This window comes from Phyllobates terribilis, unplaced genomic scaffold (genome assembly GCF_046119375.1).
Source record: "Phyllobates terribilis strain yellow unplaced genomic scaffold, ASM4611937v1 Scaffold_3__8_contigs__length_932513732, whole genome shotgun sequence".
NCBI classification, from domain to species: domain Eukaryota; kingdom Metazoa; phylum Chordata; class Amphibia; order Anura; family Dendrobatidae; genus Phyllobates; species Phyllobates terribilis.
Window position 1 is genome coordinate 35123795 of NW_027362763.1, and position 19107 is coordinate 35142901.

Consider the following 19107-nt stretch of genomic DNA (forward strand, 5'->3'; position numbering starts at 1 on the left):
TGTCAGCGGTCTGATTTACTGAGCGGGGAGACAGCTCAAACGAGAGAACACATGAGGGAAGAAGACAGCACAGGGGTGCAGAGAGAGAGCAGACAAGGGGGAAAGAACATGGGGTATACAGGTCAAAGAAGAGATCACATGAGAGGAGAAGACAGCAGATGGGGAGAGAGAAATCACACAGGGGGAGAGAGACAGAGCACAGGGGGTAGACAGCTCAAATGAAAAAGAACATGAGGGAAGAAGACAGCACAGGGGTGGAGAGAGCAGACAAGGGGGAGATCACATGGCGTACACAGGTCAAAGAAGAGATCACATGAGAGGAGAAGACAACAGATGGGGGAGAGAGAAAACGTACAGGGGGAGAGCGACTGAGCACAGGGGGAGAGAGACAGAGCACAGGGGGAGACAGCTCAAATGGGACAGAACATGAGGGGAGAACACAGCACAGGAAGGAGAGAGACAGCAGACAAGGGGGAGAGCACATGGGGTAGACAGGTCAAAGAAAAGAGCACGGACGGGAGAAGACAGCACATGGGGGAAAGAGAGAGTGGATAGGTGGGTGAGCACATGGGGGGAGGAGATTCTCAACGCTGCAAAGCCTGCCCCCATCGCGACATTACCCCCCTCCCGATTCCATAGCATCGGGCCTCCATCTAGTAAATTATAAGGACCTACAAATTTAGGTGCAAACTTCCTAGATGTGACCTTTAAGCGTAGATTTTTTTGGACAACCACACAAAATCCCCCACCCGTAAATACTTGAGCCTTATATAACTGTCATCCATGAGTTGATTATAAGGTTGTATTATATGATTCTGAAAAGTAACAATGGAGCGGGCACCACCTCTATATTGATGGGGTGCTAATCAAAGTATGTGTAAGACAAATGCAATTCAAAGAAAGAGGAAAGATACATAAAAAAGAACGGCTTCACTTCTAAAATGTAAACAATGTAAATCTTTATTAAGTTATTAAGTAACAAACACATAAAGCCTATACAAGACCACTAAAGACATATAACATTGTACATATTGGGACAGAACTTGCTCCCCAGGCCAAAAAAATTGGCACTGGGATACAACCCATATGACCGACATCTCCAAAGTCAATGGGTAAGTCTCTCTTCTGTAGAGTAAAAGTCTGTATGGTCAGTGAGGTCCTCTCTATATCTGTCTTCTTTCTCCCATGTGTATTTTCTGAATAATTACGAGCTTTCCAGTATTGAAATTTGCGCAAACATTCTGCTGATCACTGCCGTTCAGTATTGGACATCCACATGTTATTCAATGATGGTCAACCCTATGACTTTTCCTCACTGAGCTACTAATTCTATATTCTCTCTGGTTTCTGTACTTTTCCTTGGAAATAAGAGATCAGTGACATTCTGCAGAGCCTTGTACATTCGACTCCGAAGTTTGGATGTTCTGTAGATCAGGTAGGAGGAATGTAGAAGCGGTAGAAATCCAAGAGTAATATGAGGCCATATGAGGTTCTCCAAATGAAGGAAGAAAGAAAAAACACAAGCTATAAGGCTAAGAAAGTATAGAATGTTATATAGGAAAGTAAAGGATACAAATTTCATGGCTGAGTAATATGTCTCCAAGTTGATGGATAAATTACTGCTCATCTTCATCTTTACTGTGTGATGATACAATGAGACAAAGAGGATGATGGAGGAGATAACATAGAAAAGCATTGGGATGGAGGCTCCTATAGTAAAATAATATATAGCGTCAAGATATTTGTCATCCATGAGTTGATTATCTATGGTTGTATTGTATGGTCCGTCATTGATGATTTCATTGATATATGACCACAAGGGCATGAAGCAAGTGACAGCAGCGAGAAGTCCCGAGGCTACGATGAAATGACCAGTCCTGGGTAATATCACCCTCCTCAGATACAGGAACGGTCTGGTGCGGAGGTTGGAGATCTTCAGACAGAAGACAATGGAGAGCAGAGATGTTAACCAAATGTTGGAATAATTAAAAAAAGAGTTAACCATGACAAAAATAAGCTTAGTTACAGCTGAATCCTGAGTAACTGAATTATGTAAGAATGAAGCCAGGAAAAAATATATAGTAAAAACACATTGAGAGCACAACCTTGAAATCCCGAGAGAAGTTACAATGTGGTCAATAGAAGTCACTGATCGTCCTTTCCACCAGTCGTTGAGATTGACGCATATAATAAATGAATGTATCACCAGTCCGAGTACGAGAGTGATTATTGTCGGGGCCAAAATATCCAGATGCTGTACAAGTGTGGAGTCAGCCATCTCTCCTGTACTGTGAGGATCCTAATAACACAACGAGTCTTTTATGGGAGGTTTAGTGACAAACATTTTCCATTTATTCAAATATTACATTTACTATGAAAATGCAAACTACATCACTTAGACTCCGATTCGGACAAGGTCAACAAATGCAAATCACATCGCAGAACATATAAAGCTCATTTTACAGCTGTCACAGTGGAAAATGTGTAAGAAAAGATGCAGCAAGTCAATGGGTAAATACATTTAGTATAAGACTGGGGCACTCATAGCCCACAGGTGGGATTCATTCATCATAGTGCATTTTCCCTTAAATAGATCATGTGAAATTCAAGCAAGAAGAGGAAAGGAGGAGATCAGTGAGTCATGGCCATGTTATCCATCAGTAGGTGAAAATATATGTGAGGACCTGGCCACTTACTAAATACTTTTCCAGCACTGAACACCCATTTTCATCGATCTTACTTTAGTATTTTGTTGAAAATTTGCTTGCTGTGTTTTGTTAGTGATTTGTTTGCTCATCAGTTCAACCTCAGGTATCCATTCCATTCAGTGACCATATCTCCGAGACCTTGGGCCATTGTTCTCTCCGTCACCACAGGTAGTCTCACATGCAAACCCAGAGGATGGGTTCCACCTGAGAAAATATCTCCACTAAGGCACAATTAGCTGGGGGAGGGAGGGGTGAGCTCTTCTGCCGATTCAGGGGGCTGAACCCTGTGCAGGAGAAAGGGAAGAGTCATTGCTAGTCGGACTGAGAGCTGGGTGGTATAGCGGGCTGCGGTCGTGATATCCATCATTCGAAGGAGCATATGCTGTGACTGCCAATATACCGGCGGGAGATACAAAAAGCTGTGGGCCATCCAAAAGTTGGGGGACAGTGGGTATCACCTGGTAAGGGGCAGTGGAACTACTGATCCCAGGTTGGAAACTCTAGGACTAAGAGAATTGCCTGTTGGACATTTACCTGGAATTGCTGTTCACCGTGGTCGGAAGGAATAAAACTAATTGCATCGATAACTTGCCTAGGTGATTATTAACCCCTTAAGCCCCGCGGGTGGTTTGCACGTTAATGACCGGGCCAATTTTTACAATTCTGACCACTGTCACTTTATGAGGTAATTACTCTGGAACGCTTCAACGGATCCCCCTGATTCTGAGAATGTTTTTTCGTGACATATTGTACTTCATGATTGTGGAAAAATTTCTTCGATATCACTTGCGTTTATTTGCGAAAAAAACGGAAATTTGGCAAAAATTTAGAAAATTTTGCAATTTTCAAAATTTGAATTTTTAAGCCCTGAAATCAGAGCGATATGTCACACAAAAGAGGTAATAAATAACATTTCCCACATGTCTACTTTACATCAGCACAATTTTGGAACCAACATTTTTTTTTGTTAGGGAGCTATAAGGGTTAAAAGTTGACCAGCGATTTCTCATTTTTCCAACAAAATTTACAAAACCATTTTTTTAGGGACCACATCACATTTGAAGTCACTTGGAGAGGTCTTTTGACAGAAAATACCCAAAAGTGACATCATTCTAAAAACTGCACCCCTCAAGGTGCTCAAAACCACATTCAAGAACTTTATTAACCCTTCAGGTGCTTCACAGGAATTTTTTGAATGTGGAAGAAAAAAATGAACATTTAACTTTTTTCACAAAAATGTTACTTTAGACCCAATTTTTTTTATTTTCACAGGGGTAACAAGAAAAAATGGACCCCAAAATTTGTTGTGCAATTTCCCCTGGGCACGCAGATACCCAATATTTGGGGAAAAAAACACTGTTTGGGTGCACGGCAGGGCTCGGAAGGGAAGGAGCGCCATTTGACTTTTTGATTGTAAAATTTGCTTGAATAATTAGCGGACGCCATGTTGTGTTTGGAGAGCCCCTGTGTGCCCAAACTTTGGAGCTCCCCCACAAGTAACCCCATTTTGGAAACTAGACGCCCCAAGGCACCTTTATAGATGCATAGTGAGCACTTGGAACCCCCAGGTGCTCCACAAATTGATTCGTAAAAATGAAAAAGTGAAAAAAAAAACACTTTTTCATTTTTATGAATCAATTTGTGAAGCACCTAGGGGTTCCAAGTGCTCACTATGCATCTAGATAGGTGCCTTGGGGGGTCTAGTTTCCAAAATGGGGTCACTTGTGGGGGAGCTCCAATGTTTGGACACACAGGGACTCTCTAAATACAACATGGTATCCGCTAACAAATTGAATGGAAAATCGGCTCAAATTGTTAGCGGACACCACATTGCGTTTGGAGAGCCCCTCTGTGCCCAAACTTTGGAGCTCCCCCACAAGTGACCCCATTTTGGAAACTAGACCCCCCAAGGCACCTTTCTAGATGCATAGTGAGCACTTGGAACCCCCAGGTGCTTCACAAATTGATTCGTAAAAATGAAAAAGTGAAAAAAAAAACACATTTTCATTTTTACGAATCAATTTGTGAAGCACCTAGGGGTTCCAAGTGCTCACTATGCATCTAGATAGGTGCCTTGGGGGGTCTAGTTTCCAAAATGGGGTCACTTGTGGGGGAGCTCCAATGTTTGGGCACACAGGGACTCTCTAAATGCAACATGGTATCCGCTAACAAATTGAATGGAAAATCGGCTCAAATTGTTAGCGGACACCACATTGCGTTTGGAGAGCCCCTCTGTGCCCAAACTTTGGAGCTCCCCCACAAGTGACCCCATTTTGGAAACTAGACCCCCCAAGGCACCTTTCTAGATGCATAGTGAGCACTTGGAACCCCCAGGTGCTTCACAAATTGATTCGTAAAAATGAAAAAGTGAAAAAAAAAACACTTTTTCATTTTTATGAATCAATTTGTGAAATACCTGGGGTTCCAAGTGCTCACTATGCATCTAGATAGGTGCCTTGGGGGGTCTAGTTTCCAAAATGGGGTCACTTGTGGGGGAGCTCCAATGTTTGGGCACACAGGGACTCTCCAAATGCAACATGATATCCGCTAACAAATTGAGCCGACAATTTGTTAGCGGATATCATGTTGCATTTGGAGAGTCCCTGTGTGCCCAAACATTGGAGCTCCCCCACAAGTGACCCCATTTTGGAAACTAGACCCCCCAAGGCACCTATCTAAATTCATAGTGAGCACTTGGAACCCCAGGTGCTTCACAAACTGATTCATAAAAATGAAAAAGTGTTTTTTTTTTCACTTTTTCATTTTTACGAATCAATTTGTGAAGCACCTGGGGGTTCCAAGTGCTCACTATGCATCTAGATAGGTGTCTTGGGGGGTCTAGTTTCCAAAATGGGGTCACTTGTGGGGGAGCTCCAATGTTTGGGCACACAGGGACTCTCTAAATGCAACATGGTATCCGCTAACAAATTGAATGCAAAATCGGCTCAAATTGTTAGCGGACACCAGATTGCGTTTGGAGAGCCCCTCTGTGCCCAAACTTTGGAGCTCCCCCACAAGTGACCCCATTTTGGAAACTAGACCCCCCAAGGCACCTTTCTAGATGCATAGTGAGCACTTGGAACCCCCAGGTGCTTCATAAATTGATTCGTAAAAATGAAAAAGTGAAAAAAAAAACACTTTTTCATTTTTATGAATCAATTTGTGAAACACCTGAGGATCCAAGTGCTCACTATGCATCTAGATAGGTGCCTTGGGGGGTCTAGTTTCCAAAATGGGGTCACTTGTGGGGAGCTCCAATGTTTGGGCACACAGGGACTCTCCAAATGCAACATGATATCCGCTAACAAATTGAGCCGACAATTTGTTAGCGGATTTCATGTTGCATTTGGAGAGTCCCTGTGTGCCCAAACATTGGAGCTCCCCCACAAGTGACCCCATTTTGGAAACTAGACCCCCCAAGGCACCTATCTAAATTCATAGTGAGCACTTGGAACCCCAGGTGCTTCACAAACTGATTCATAAAAATGAAAAAGTGTTTTTTTTTTCACTTTTTCATTTTTACGAATCAATTTGTGAAGCACCTGGGGGTTCCAAGTGCTCACTATGCATCTAGATAGGTGTCTTGGGGGGTCTAGTTTCCAAAATGGGGTCACTTGTGGGGGAGCTCCAATGTTTGGGCACACAGGGACTCTCTAAATGCAACATGGTATCCGCTAACAAATTGAATGGAAAATCGGCTCAAATTGTTAGCGGACACCACATTGCGTTTGGAGAGCCCCTCTGTGCCCAAACTTTGGAGCTCCCCCACAAGTGACCCCATTTTGGAAACTAGACCCCCCAAGGCACCTTTCTAGATGCATAGTGAGCACTTGGAACCCCCAGGTGCTTCACAAATTGATTCGTAAAAATGAAAAAGTGAAAAAAAAAACACTTTTTCATTTTTATGAATCAATTTGTGAAATACCTGGGGTTCCAAGTGCTCACTATGCATCTAGATAGGTGCCTTGGGGGGTCTAGTTTCCAAAATGGGGTCACTTGTGGGGGAGCTCCAATGTTTGGGCACACAGGGACTCTCCAAATGCAACATGATATCCGCTAACAAATTGAGCCGACAATTTGTTAGCGGATATCATGTTGCATTTGGAGAGTCCCTGTGTGCCCAAACATTGGAGCTCCCCCACAAGTGACCCCATTTTGGAAACTAGACCCCCCAAGGCACCTATCTAAATTCATAGTGAGCACTTGGAACCCCAGGTGCTTCACAAACTGATTCATAAAAATGAAAAAGTGTTTTTTTTTTCACTTTTTCATTTTTACGAATCAATTTGTGAAGCACCTGGGGGTTCCAAGTGCTCACTATGCATCTAGATAGGTGTCTTGGGGGGTCTAGTTTCCAAAATGGGGTCACTTGTGGGGGAGCTCCAATGTTTGGGCACACAGGGACTCTCTAAATGCAACATGGTATCCGCTAACAAATTGAATGCAAAATCGGCTCAAATTGTTAGCGGACACCAGATTGCGTTTGGAGAGCCCCTCTGTGCCCAAACTTTGGAGCTCCCCCACAAGTGACCCCATTTTGGAAACTAGACCCCCCAAGGCACCTTTCTAGATGCATAGTGAGCACTTGGAACCCCCAGGTGCTTCATAAATTGATTCGTAAAAATGAAAAAGTGAAAAAAAAAACACTTTTTCATTTTTATGAATCAATTTGTGAAACACCTGAGGATCCAAGTGCTCACTATGCATCTAGATAGGTGCCTTGGGGGGTCTAGTTTCCAAAATGGGGTCACTTGTGGGGAGCTCCAATGTTTGGGCACACAGGGACTCTCCAAATGCAACATGATATCCGCTAACAAATTGAGCCGACAATTTGTTAGCGGATTTCATGTTGCATTTGGAGAGTCCCTGTGTGCCCAAACATTGGAGCTCCCCCACAAGTGACCCCATTTTGGAAACTAGACCCCCCAAGTCACCTATCTAAATTCATAGTGAGCACTTGGAACCCCAGGTGCTTCACAAATTGATTCATAAAAATGAAAAAGTGTTTTTTTTTTTCACTTTTTCATTTTTACGAATCAATTTGTGAAGTACCTGGGGGTTCCAAGTGCTCACTATGCATCTAGATAGGTGTCTTGGGGGGTCTAGTTTCCAAAATGGGGTCACTTGTGGGGGAGCTCCAATGTTTGGGCACACAGGGGCTCTCTAAATGCAACATGGTATCCGCTAACAAATTGAATGGAAAATCGTCTCAAATTGTTAGCGGACACCACATTGCGTTTGGAGAGCCCCTCTGTGCCCAAACTTTGGAGCTCCCCCACAAGTGTCCCCATTTAGGAAACTATACCCCTCAAGGATTTTATTAAGGTGTATAGTGAACATTTTGAACCCATAGGTACGGCACAGAATTTGTTTACATTAGGTCATCATATTGAATAAGTTGTCATTATTCTTGAGCGCAAGTGCTCGCTACTTGAGTTTGCATCGGGTACTCAGGTATGCACCATGTACAGCGTGTGCTCGAGTGATATGCTCGAGTCCCTGCTCCGCATGTTTCACGGTTATTAGACACCCAAAAAAAAACATGCGGGGATCGCTCGTGCATGGCAGGCAATCCCCGTAAAGTTTTTTGGCCGCGAAGCATATGGGGCAGAGACTCGAGCATGTCACTCAAATACCCACGATACTCAATGCATACCAGAGCACCCGATGCAAACTCAAGTAGCGAGCACTTGCTCTCAACACTAGTCGCCATATCGTCATCTTTTTTTCTTACTTTTGAAAAAAATCCCAACCCCAGCCCTAACCCTAGCACAACCCTAGCCCTAGCACAACCCTAGCCCTAGCACAACCCTAGCCCTAGCACAACCCTAGCCCCAGCACAACCCTAGCCCCAGCACAACCCTAGCCCCAGCACAACCCTAGCCCCAGCACAACCCTAGCCCCAAACCCAGCCCCAACCCTAGCCCAATCCTAACCCAAGAGTTTATTTTTGACGCCGTTCCTTGTGCGGTATAAGTGATTAGACGACTTTATTCTTCGGGTCGGTGTGATTACAGCAATGCTAGAATCATATGGGGTTTTTATGACTGACAGCTGTCACACACTAAAACACGCATTTTTTGTAAAATCTAGTTTTTGCATCGCCATATTTTGAGAGCTATAATTTTTCCAGATTTTGGCAGACAGTCATGTGACGGCTCGTTTTTTGCGGGATGACTTGACGTTGTTATTGGTGCCATTTTCAGGCACGTGACATTTTTTGATCGCTTTCTATTCCGATTTTTGGGAGGCAGAATAAACAAAAACCAACAATTCAGGAATTGTTTTTTTTTTTTTTTTTTTATTCTGTTCCGCGTGTGGTAAAATTGATGAGGTAGCTTTATTCTTCGGGTCAGTACGTTTACAGCGGTACCACATTTGTATCATTTTTCTATGTTTTGGCGCTTATACACAATAAAAGCTATTTTATAGAAAAAAATATTTTTTAGCATCGCTTTATTCTGAGAGCTATAACTTTTTTATTTTTCGGCTGATGGAGCTGTATGGTGGCTTGTTTTTTGCGGGACGAGATGTCGTTTTCAGCGGTATCATTTTTATTTATATGCGTCTTTTTGATCGCGTGTTATTCCACTTTTTGTTTGGTGGTATGGTGATAAAGCATTGCTCTTTGCTTCGTTTTTTTTTTTTTTTTTTTACCGTGTTCACTGAAGGGGTTAACTAGTGGGACAGTTTTATAGGTCAGGTTGTTCCGTATGCGGCGATACCAAATATGTGTACTTTTATTGTTTTTTTTTTTTTTATAATAATATTTATTGATGGGTACATTATATTTTTATTTTTGGTGTATTATTTTTTTATTTTTTTATAATATTTTTGCACATTTTTTTTTTTTCCACTTTCACACAGTTTATACACTTTATTACTTTGTCCCAGTCTGGGACTTTCACTTTTTTTTTTCTGATCGCCTGCATGGCACAGGAATGAAGCACCATCCCTATGCCATGAAGGCTGTCAGAAGTGCACAGTGTGAAGATTGCTTGGAGATGCACTGCGCATGCCCAAGCAATCTTCCTGCTCTCTGGTGACCCGGATGTTGTCATGACGACATCGGGTCGTCATGGCAACACCCGGGATGCCTTTGCAGACTGCGCTGGAAGCCAGAAGAGGAGGTGAGTATCGCCGATCACCTCCCCTTGCCCCCGCAATGCCGCGATTGACTTCGATCGACTTCGATCGCAGCATCGCGGGGGTTAATGTGCTGGGAGCGGTGCAGGACCGCTCCCTGCACATAGTACCGGGTGTCAGCTGTGACAATCAGCTGACACCCGGCGGCGATCGCGCCCGCACAGCCTGTGTGCGCGCGTGATCGCCATGACGTACTAATACGGGTCTGGTTCTTAAGTCCCAGGGCACAGACGCGTATTAGTACGTCAGATGTTATTAAGGGGTTAAAATCCACAACCGCACATCTTTTAGTGGTGACAAGCGGTGGGATCATCTATCTCTGGACAGCATACCAGGGAAAGTTACTGAGCAGTGACTTGGCAGAAGAGATGGCAGACTCCATCTACAAGAGGCTCAAAAAGGAGGAGCTGAGAACTCTTTGCTCTGGGAGAGAGCTAGAGTAGTTGCCAGAGAATAACCGTGTGACCCAAATACAACGCTTGGACGATTGGGACCGTGAACAGCCACAGGAGGAGGTCAGTTCAGACATGGAAGAGGGCATCTCCCTGGAGGGACCACAGCCCAGGACTGTCATCCAGATGGCAGAGGATCAACCAACTGAGTTGAGGCGGTTGCTGCACGCGCTTGGAGAGCGGTTCACGGAGATGGAGCGGGTGGCAGTGCTAAGCAAATATCTGGGTGTGCATGTAGCGATACCCCCACCGGCCCCAGTGCAGAGGACAATGGATAACAGGGGAGAGGAGCCTACATCTTTAAGGTACCGAGATATACCACAGTTTAATGAGGACACCTCAGATATTGATGAACATTTCCGGTTATTTGAGAACCTCTGCCTGCTGCATGAGGTGTCAGTTCGTGACTGGCCCAGATTTTTGAGCGTTGGCCTGACCGGAAAAGCTAGAGAAGCTTTTAATAACTTGTCTTCGGTGGATCAGAGATGTTACTCTACCATTCGCAGTGCATTACTAGAGAGGTATGCCGTCACGCCGGAAACCTACCGGAGGAAGTTTAGGGAGACTGACAAGCCCACTGCACACACACATCGGGAGTTTGCCAACACGCTACGTACGGCATGCACTCGGTGGATAGAAGGACTGGGGGCTCGGGAAGCAGAACATGTAATGGACATAATCATGCTGGAACAATTTATGTCAAAGCTCCCAGGTAATTTAAAAGAATGGGTGGCAGATAGAAAACCACTCAGTCTGGATGAGGTTGCCAGATTGGCTGATGATTGGTCTGCTAATCGACCCGGGCAACGTGGAAGTACAGCCCCAGTGAGTCGGGAACCAGGGCTTACACGGAGGCCAGTGAGACCCATGGACCACCGAGAGGAGGCACTGCGGGGATTTTGTACTTCACAAAGAGGGGGAGGTTTCCCAAGCCCCCAAGTATGGCCCACGTCAGGGCGACGAGGGCTTAACTGCCATAACTGTGGAGGCATGGGACACTTTGCCAGGGAATGTCAGAAACATTCTAGGCCACATCATCCGCGTCCCCAACCTGTGAACCCTGTCCTGCAATGGGGCTGGAATGCTGAGGGAGAGAGGATTCCACTACCCAGACCGGAAGAAGAAGAGGCATATGTGGTACAAGGAGAAGTGTCCTGGACTAGATGGGACACCTCAGAGTCTATTAACCAGCATCTGCAACCGGTCTGGGTAGAGGGCGTGGAGGCTGTGGGGCTCCGTGACTCCAGAGCCTCAGTCACATTGATAAAAGACCATTTAGTACCGGACCAATGTATTGTCCCCGGCAGCCGTATGTTAGTCAATATAGCCGGAGGAGAAACTTTGAACATTCGGAGGGCCCGACTACATTTAGTAGTGCGGCACCTACCAGTAGACGTGTTGCTGGGAAACAATCTGGGAGCAGGATTGGTGTGCCACTGGGCCAATAGGACCAATGTCATAACCCGAAGCCAAGGACCGTTTAACACTGCATCAGCTAATAGGGAAAGGAGCAATATCAACATGTCAGCGGTAAGTGATACACAAAATGCAACGACTGTGACAATGAAGGAATGTAATCTGGGGGAGGTAAATTACATCAGCAAGGAGGCGCAAGGACTTCGGGACACTGGATCTACCATCACCCTGGTCAGCCCAGATACTGTCCCCCCAGAGCTCCCTTTACCAGGCCGCCAAGTGACCACCCCCCTAACTGGGTGTCAGCACTCTGGGGTTGGTCGCAATGGATCCAAGTTTGGTTCTCACTGGGCACGTGGGGAGTTTCCCAGGACAAACTGGGGATCAAGGAAGGGGTATGGAGGACCCCGTAGAAGGGACAGACCCCTGAACCAGCTAACTAAATACAGAGTTCTCGTTTCGGGGCTTCCCCCATCGGGAAGTTGGCAGGACCTGAAAGATCATATGAGAAAAGCTGGAGATTAGTGTTGAGCGAGCACTAACATGCTCGGGTGCTCGAAGCTCAGGCCGAGCTCACCGTGATGCTCGGGTGCTCGACCCGAGCAACGAGCCCAATGTTAGTCTATGGGAGAACCGAGCATTTTTGCGGCGGCACCCCCGGCAGTCTGTAGAAAGCCTAAAAAGTGCCCAAAACGATAGTGACAGTGCTCAAAAGACATGGGGGCAGCATCATGGGGATCACCCCTGGAAGCATTTTTGACCCCCAGGTCACTGCTGTCAACAATGTGGTCAGAGGTATTAAGCCACTTTTACAGGCTCACAATTAAACATTCAAAAACGAAACTGAAACTGCTTTCCTGTGAAATATGTTAAGGAATTTTCTTTCCAGGGTAAAGACTTGTGTATAAGGTAAAATAAATAACCAAAAAGAAAAATACTCCTCCACACCTTGGGCTATGTTCACAAGTAGGATTTTTCATGCGTTTTTGCAGTTTTGTATTGCTTTCAATCGTGACAAATGCATTCACTGGGAAATGTCATTTTAACATTTTACAACCTTATCTGGCCATGTGCTGTGTGACACATGCATACAGTGCTGAAAAGACATGGAAACAGCATGGGGAAGACCCCTGGAAGCATCTCTGACTCCCAAGTCACTGCCTAAAAGTGTGCCCATCAGAAGTGATCCTTGCCGCATCAGAAGATGCAGACTTGCAACTACCCCCTTGCAAGTCCTTGTCCCAGGGCAGTGTTCAATTGAACCTCCCCCATTCCTTGCAATGCAAGCGCAAATATGCAGCCAACCACCCACCAACCCGCAGGCTCCAATACCATACTGCTAGCTTTCACTTGAAATGGGGCCTTTTAGTTTGGAGGAGGCCGAAGCTGGCCACTACCTCATGGCTGCTTCGGCAGCGAGGTATCCATACTCAGTCCCCAGCCGCCCGGCGGCCGGGTGTCCACGCTCGGTCCCCAGCCGCCAGGGAGCGGCCGGGTGTCCATACTCGGTCCCTAGCCGCCCCGCGGCTGGGTGTCCACACACGGTCCCCAGCCAGCTGGGGGCGGCCGGGTGTCCATAAACAGTCCCCAGCCGCCCCTATTTCTCCTGTTACCTTCCCACACACTTTTCTTAGCCTGGCCTGCTTTAGGACAGCATTGGACGAGCCCACCAGAGAACCAGACTCCTCCGATGGGCCCTGGCTTCTCCATCAGGGGAGTTGAGAGTGCCAAGGTGAGGAGCATGATGATGATGATAGAAGTGAGCATCTGCTTTGTTTTCTTTTAATGCAAGCGTAAGTGTGCAGCCTTCCACCCACCCACCCACTGGCTGCAATGCCATACTGCTAGCTTGCACTTGAAATGGGGCCTTTTAGTTTGAAGTAGGCCGAAGCTGGCCACTACCTCATGGCTGCTTCGGCGGCCTGGTATCCATACTCAGTCCCCAGCCGCCCGGCGGCTGGGTGTCCACACTCGGTCCCCAGCCGCAAGTGGGTGGCCGGGTGTCCATACTCGGTCCCCAGCCGCCCCGGGGCCGGGTGTCCACACACGGTCCCCAGCCAGCTGGGGGCGGCCGGGTGTCCATAGATGGTCCCCAGCTGACCCTATTTCTCCTGTCACCTTCCCACACACTTTTCTTAGCCTGGCCTGCTTTAGGGCAGCATTGGACGAGCCCACCAGAGAACCAGACTCCTCTGGTGGGCCCTGGCTTCTCCATCAGGGGAGTTGAGAGTGCCAAGTGGATGAGCATGATGATGATCATAGAAGTTAGCATCTGCTTTGTTTTCTTGGAATGCAAGCGCATGTATGTAGTAGGAGCTAGGCCTGAGGTGGTCAGCGTTTTGGCTCATATCCTACCTCCTCCGAGGATTGCTGGATGTTTTCCTGCTACTATCCCAGTTCTATGACTCCCGTTAAAACAAAGCTTCAGGTGATAAATGATGGATGAGGTGGTGGCAAAGGAGAAAGAGCAGGAGGAACAGGGACCATTCACATAAATATCAGGCCAGTCAACCACACATGTCTTGTAGGATATGTTTCTGTACCAAAAGGAGCGGTTCGGCTACACAGTAATAGGGCATACAGTGAGTGTAATGCCTAACAAAAATTTAGAGGCTCTCCATTGCCCCTTGGAAGTGACATGGAGGTCAGAGAGCCTTAACTAAACCATTTTTTCCATTTATAGCAACTGGGTCTCCTGTGCACTGTTGGCCTAAGCAGTGAATGGAAGGCTTTCCAAAAATTATGAGGAACTGCAATGGCCCTTGAAACAGATGTGGATTACAGCATACTAAAAACCTTCTAACCATTATTGGGGAGTGGGTCTCCCTTAGTGTTCGCCTATGCATTGAAAAGCAAAAGCTGACTAAAATTAGGAGGAAATGCAATGCCTGTTGGAAGAGTCATGGAGGTTAGAGTTAATTAAAAACATTTCAATGCCCCCTGGAAGAGCTGTGGAGTTCAGAATGGTTTAACAAGACGGTTTTAATGCTCCTTGGAAGAGACATGGAGGTACAGTAGCTTAACAAGACGGTTTGTTTTAATGCCGCTTGGAAAAGTGGTGGAGGTCACAGTAGCTTAATAAGACGGTTTGTATGCCCCTTGGAAAAGTGGTGGAGGTCGCAGTAGCTTAACAAGACAGTTTTAATGCCCCTTACAAGAGCCATACAGTACAGCATCTTAAAAACATTATTACCATTATTGGGGAGTGGGTCTCCCATAGTCTTTGCTTATGCCTTCCAAGCAAAAGCTGCCAAAAATTAGGAAGGAGACACTTGCAATGCCCCTTTCAAGAGCCATGCAGTACAGCATATTACAAACATTATTCCCATTATTGGGGAGTGGGTCTCCCATAGTCTTTGCTTATGCCTTCCAAGCAAAAGCTGCCAAAAATTAGGATGGAGGAACTTGCAATGCCCCTTACAAGAGCCATGCAGGACAGCATATTACAAACATTATTGCCATTATTGTGGAGTGGGTCTCCCATAGTCTTTGCTTATACCTTCCAAGCAAAAGCTGCCAAAAATTAGGAAGGAGGAACTTGCAATGCCCCTTACAAGAGCCATGCAGTACAGCATATTACAAACATTATTCCCATTATTGGGGAGTTTGTCTCCCATTAGTCTTTGCTTATACCTTCCAAGCAAAAGCTGCCAAAAATTAGGAGGAAATGCATTGCCCGTTCAAAGAGTTGTGGAGGTTAGAGTTAATTAAAAACAACATTTCAATGCCCCTTGGAAGAGCTGTGGAGTTCAGAGAGGTTTAACAAGACGCTTTTAATGCCCCTTGGAAGAGACGTGGAGGTCCCAGTAGCTTAACAAGTCGGTTTTAATGTCCCTCGGAAGAGACGTGGAGTTTGCAGTAGCTTAACAGGACGGTTTTAATGCCCCTCGGAAAAGTGGTGGAGGTCACAGTAGCTTAACAAAACTGTTTTAATGCCCCTTGGAAGAGACGTGGAGGTCCCAGTAGCTTAACAAGACGCTTTTAATGCCCCTCGGAAGAGATGTGGAGGTTGCAGTAGCTTAACAAGACAGTTTTAATGCCCCTTTGAAAAGTGGTGGAGATCGCAGTAGCTTAAAAAGACGGTTTTAATGCCCCTTACAAGAGCCATACAGTACTGCATCTTAAAAATATTATTCCCATTATTGTGGAGTGGGTCTCCCACAGTCTTTGCTTATGCCTTCCAAGCAAAAGCTGACAAAAACAAGGACGGAGGAACTTTCAATAATGGCAACACAGACCACGGTCACCCTGGTGGTATAGTGGTGGTGGAGGCTGAGGATAAGGAGAAGAACATAAAACAGCCGAAATGAGGAAGCGTATACCCATGTGTGGGTGTGAAGCGGTGCATGTGAATACACCTCCCGAAATAACACAGTGGATTTAACTTTATGTTACTCTGCTGTCATTTGGTCGTGATTAGTGTTGAGCGAACATGCTCGACACTGCTCGGTACTCGCCCGAGCATCACGCTACTCGGGATGTTCGGCGAGCACCGAGCATTTCCGGGATACTCGGGCGGGAGCTCGGGTCTCTGCCCTGCATGTTTGGCGCTCTTTACAGAGCCAATGAACATGCAGGGATTGCCAGCCAGTCACTGTAATGCCGCAGCCATGTTGGTTGTGGGCATTACAGTGATTGGCTGGCTGCACAGCGTCACCTCGAGTATTTAAAACCGGGCGCCGCCATCTTGGACACAGTCACTCCGGATCAGACAGTATAGGGACAGCGCTGCTGATTTAGGGAGAGATATATCCTGCGAAATAGTTAGTGTAGGGTGTGTAAAGGCTGTCAGATCAAACAAACAGTCCTTCTCAGGACTAATATCCATCCCAGATATCAGGCAAGCAGGCTGTATAGGAGACACAGTGGTTATACCAGCAAACGCTGCATTACAGTCCTGTGTGCTCCCGTTGCTTAAATTGCTGGACTTAGCTCCAGGTCTCGTGGGCCATGAAAAATCCTTTTTTTTCATTTAAATCCTCATTTTTTTTCCTCCTTCACACTGTACAAATACCCGTCTTATAAACCTTTTGGTGTCCCCCTCCCCCCAAAAAAGTGTGTCTCTGATTTTTCAGGCACAAATATATCTGTTGAAAATAGTCTGGTGTATGCCCGAGAAATAGAACTGTGGTTTTGCAGTTCCATGGGCCATTTGTATCTAAAAAAAAACAGTTTGAGTGTGTCGCTCACTGTTCAGCACAAATATATATATTTAAAAAAGTCTGGTATACACCAGTAAATTATAACTGTGGTTTTGCAGTTCCACGGTAAAAAATCTCTATTATCCTGCTTTTGGCATTTTTTGCCGTTAAGAAAAACAGTAGTAGTTTCTGCTGATTGTTCAGACACAAATATATCTGTTGAAAATATTCTGGTATACACCAGTAAATTATAACTGGTTTGGCAGTTCAATGGTAAAAAATCACTATTATCCTGCTTTTGGCATTTTTTGCTGTAAAGAAAAACAGTAGTAGTGTCTCCTGATTGTTCAGACACAAATATATCTGTTGAAAATAGTCTGGTATACACCAGTAAATTATAACTGTGCTTTTGCTGTTCAACGGTAAAAAATCTCTATTATCCTGCTGTTGGCATTTTTTGGCGTAAAAAATAAATAGTGTCTCCTGATTGTTCAGACACAAATATATCTGTTGAAAATAGTCTGGTGTAGGCCCGAGAAATACAAGTGTGGTTTTGCAGTTCCATGGTTCAAACCTCTGTATTATCCACTTTTGGGCCATTTGTATCTAAAAAAAACAGTTTGAGTGTGTCGCCCACTGTTCAGCCGCAAATATATATATTTAAAAAAGTCTGGTCTACATACACCAGTAAATTATAACTGTGGTTTTGCTGTTCCACGGTCCTAATCTACTTTTTATTACCCTTTTTCCATTGATAGTGCGAGTGTAAGCTATTTTACTTCCTTTACAATGGGCAAGGCGCGTGGCAAGGGACGTGGAAGTGGACGTTCTGGTGATGGTGTGTGCAGAGGACGGGGCCGTGGCCAAGGTGAAAATGTGCCACAACCAACAGCCACATCTTCTTGCTCCCACTTCTTGACCGAATTACTAGGGAAGCACAGAACAACACCAGTATTGCGAACTGATCAGTGTGAACAGGCTATTAATTGGATAGCAGATAATACTTCCAGTTACCTGGGCACCACCACCTTCGCTCTGTCTTCCACACAGTCAGCTCTTAGTAGCCATGAGTCTCGAACGCATTCTCCTCCTCACCCTGATGCTCCTTCCTCCCACCATGCCGAGTGTCGTTAGACAGCAACTGATCCCACACTTGGACACTCTGAAGAGCTGTTCACTGGTCCATTTCCAGATTTGTGCCCCTCGCCTGCTCCGCTTGAAGTGGTGGAAGAGGAGATCCCATGTAGTGATGCCCAAATATTTGAACAGCCACGGCCACAGGAAGTCGACGCTGGCAATTTGTCCCAAGAGGTGGACAATGACGAGACACAATTGCCAGGAAGTGAGGAGGAGGATTGTGGTGCGCAAGTGGAAGAGGAGGAGGTGGTGGATGATCTAGTAACTGACCCAACGTGGCAGGAGGACATGCAGAGCGAGGCCAGCAACACACAGGGGGAGGGAGGCAGAGTACCCCAACAGGCAGGAAGAAGCAGTGTGATGGCCGCACACAGAAGGCAGGCAACAGTTCAGTGTAACACCAACACGAGGGATGTTGCCAGTACAACCTGTAGGTCTTCCAGAGTCTGGAATTTTTTTAAAGACTCTGCTGATAACCCCAAAAAGGCCATTTGTACCACCTGCCATGCCAGCATCAGCAGGGGTGACAAAACTACCAGCCTGACCACCACCAGCATGATCAGGCACATGGCAGCAAAGCACCCGACTTTGTGGGGCGTACCCCAGGGTGTCACCACTGCTTCTTCCGCTGTTGTGTGTGCAATAGAACCCTCTGTTGTGTGTGCAAGGGAATCCCCTGTCCATACTGCATGCAAAGATGCCCCCTCCTCTCAGTCTTCACTTGTTATGGCAGTTTCTCAAGAAACAGCATCAACGTCCACGTCCACGTCCCACCGAAGCATTCAATTGTCCATATCCTAGACCTTTGAACGAAAGCGGAAATTCGCAGCTAACGCCCCACAGGCCACATTCACAAATTCGCACATTTCATGACTGCTTGCATTGGAAATGCTGCCTTTTAGGCTGGTGGTGACGGAATCCTTCCGCAACCTTATGGCGGTGGCCGTCCCTCAGTACTGGGTCCCCAGCCGACACTATTTTGCCCGGTGTGCCATCCCTGCACTACACAAGCACGTGTCCCAAAACATCTGCCGTGCCCTCAACAACGCAGTTACTGGGAGAGTCCACCTGACAACGGACATGTGGACAAGTGCTTGTGGTCAGGGA

General features: G+C 46.0%; 1 protein-coding gene across 1 annotated transcript; it reads right to left on the minus strand.

Annotated features, from left to right (window-relative positions):
• Nucleotides 1–1025: 1025 nt before the first annotated feature.
• Nucleotides 1026–2286, minus strand: LOC141257903 (taste receptor type 2 member 9-like). Its single transcript, XM_073672909.1, has one exon. It carries the CDS (start codon nt 2276–2278, stop codon nt 1313–1315), a length of 966 nt encoding a protein of 321 aa, XP_073529010.1. The 5' UTR covers nt 2279–2286; the 3' UTR covers nt 1026–1312.
• Nucleotides 2287–19107: the final 16821 nt, after the last annotated feature.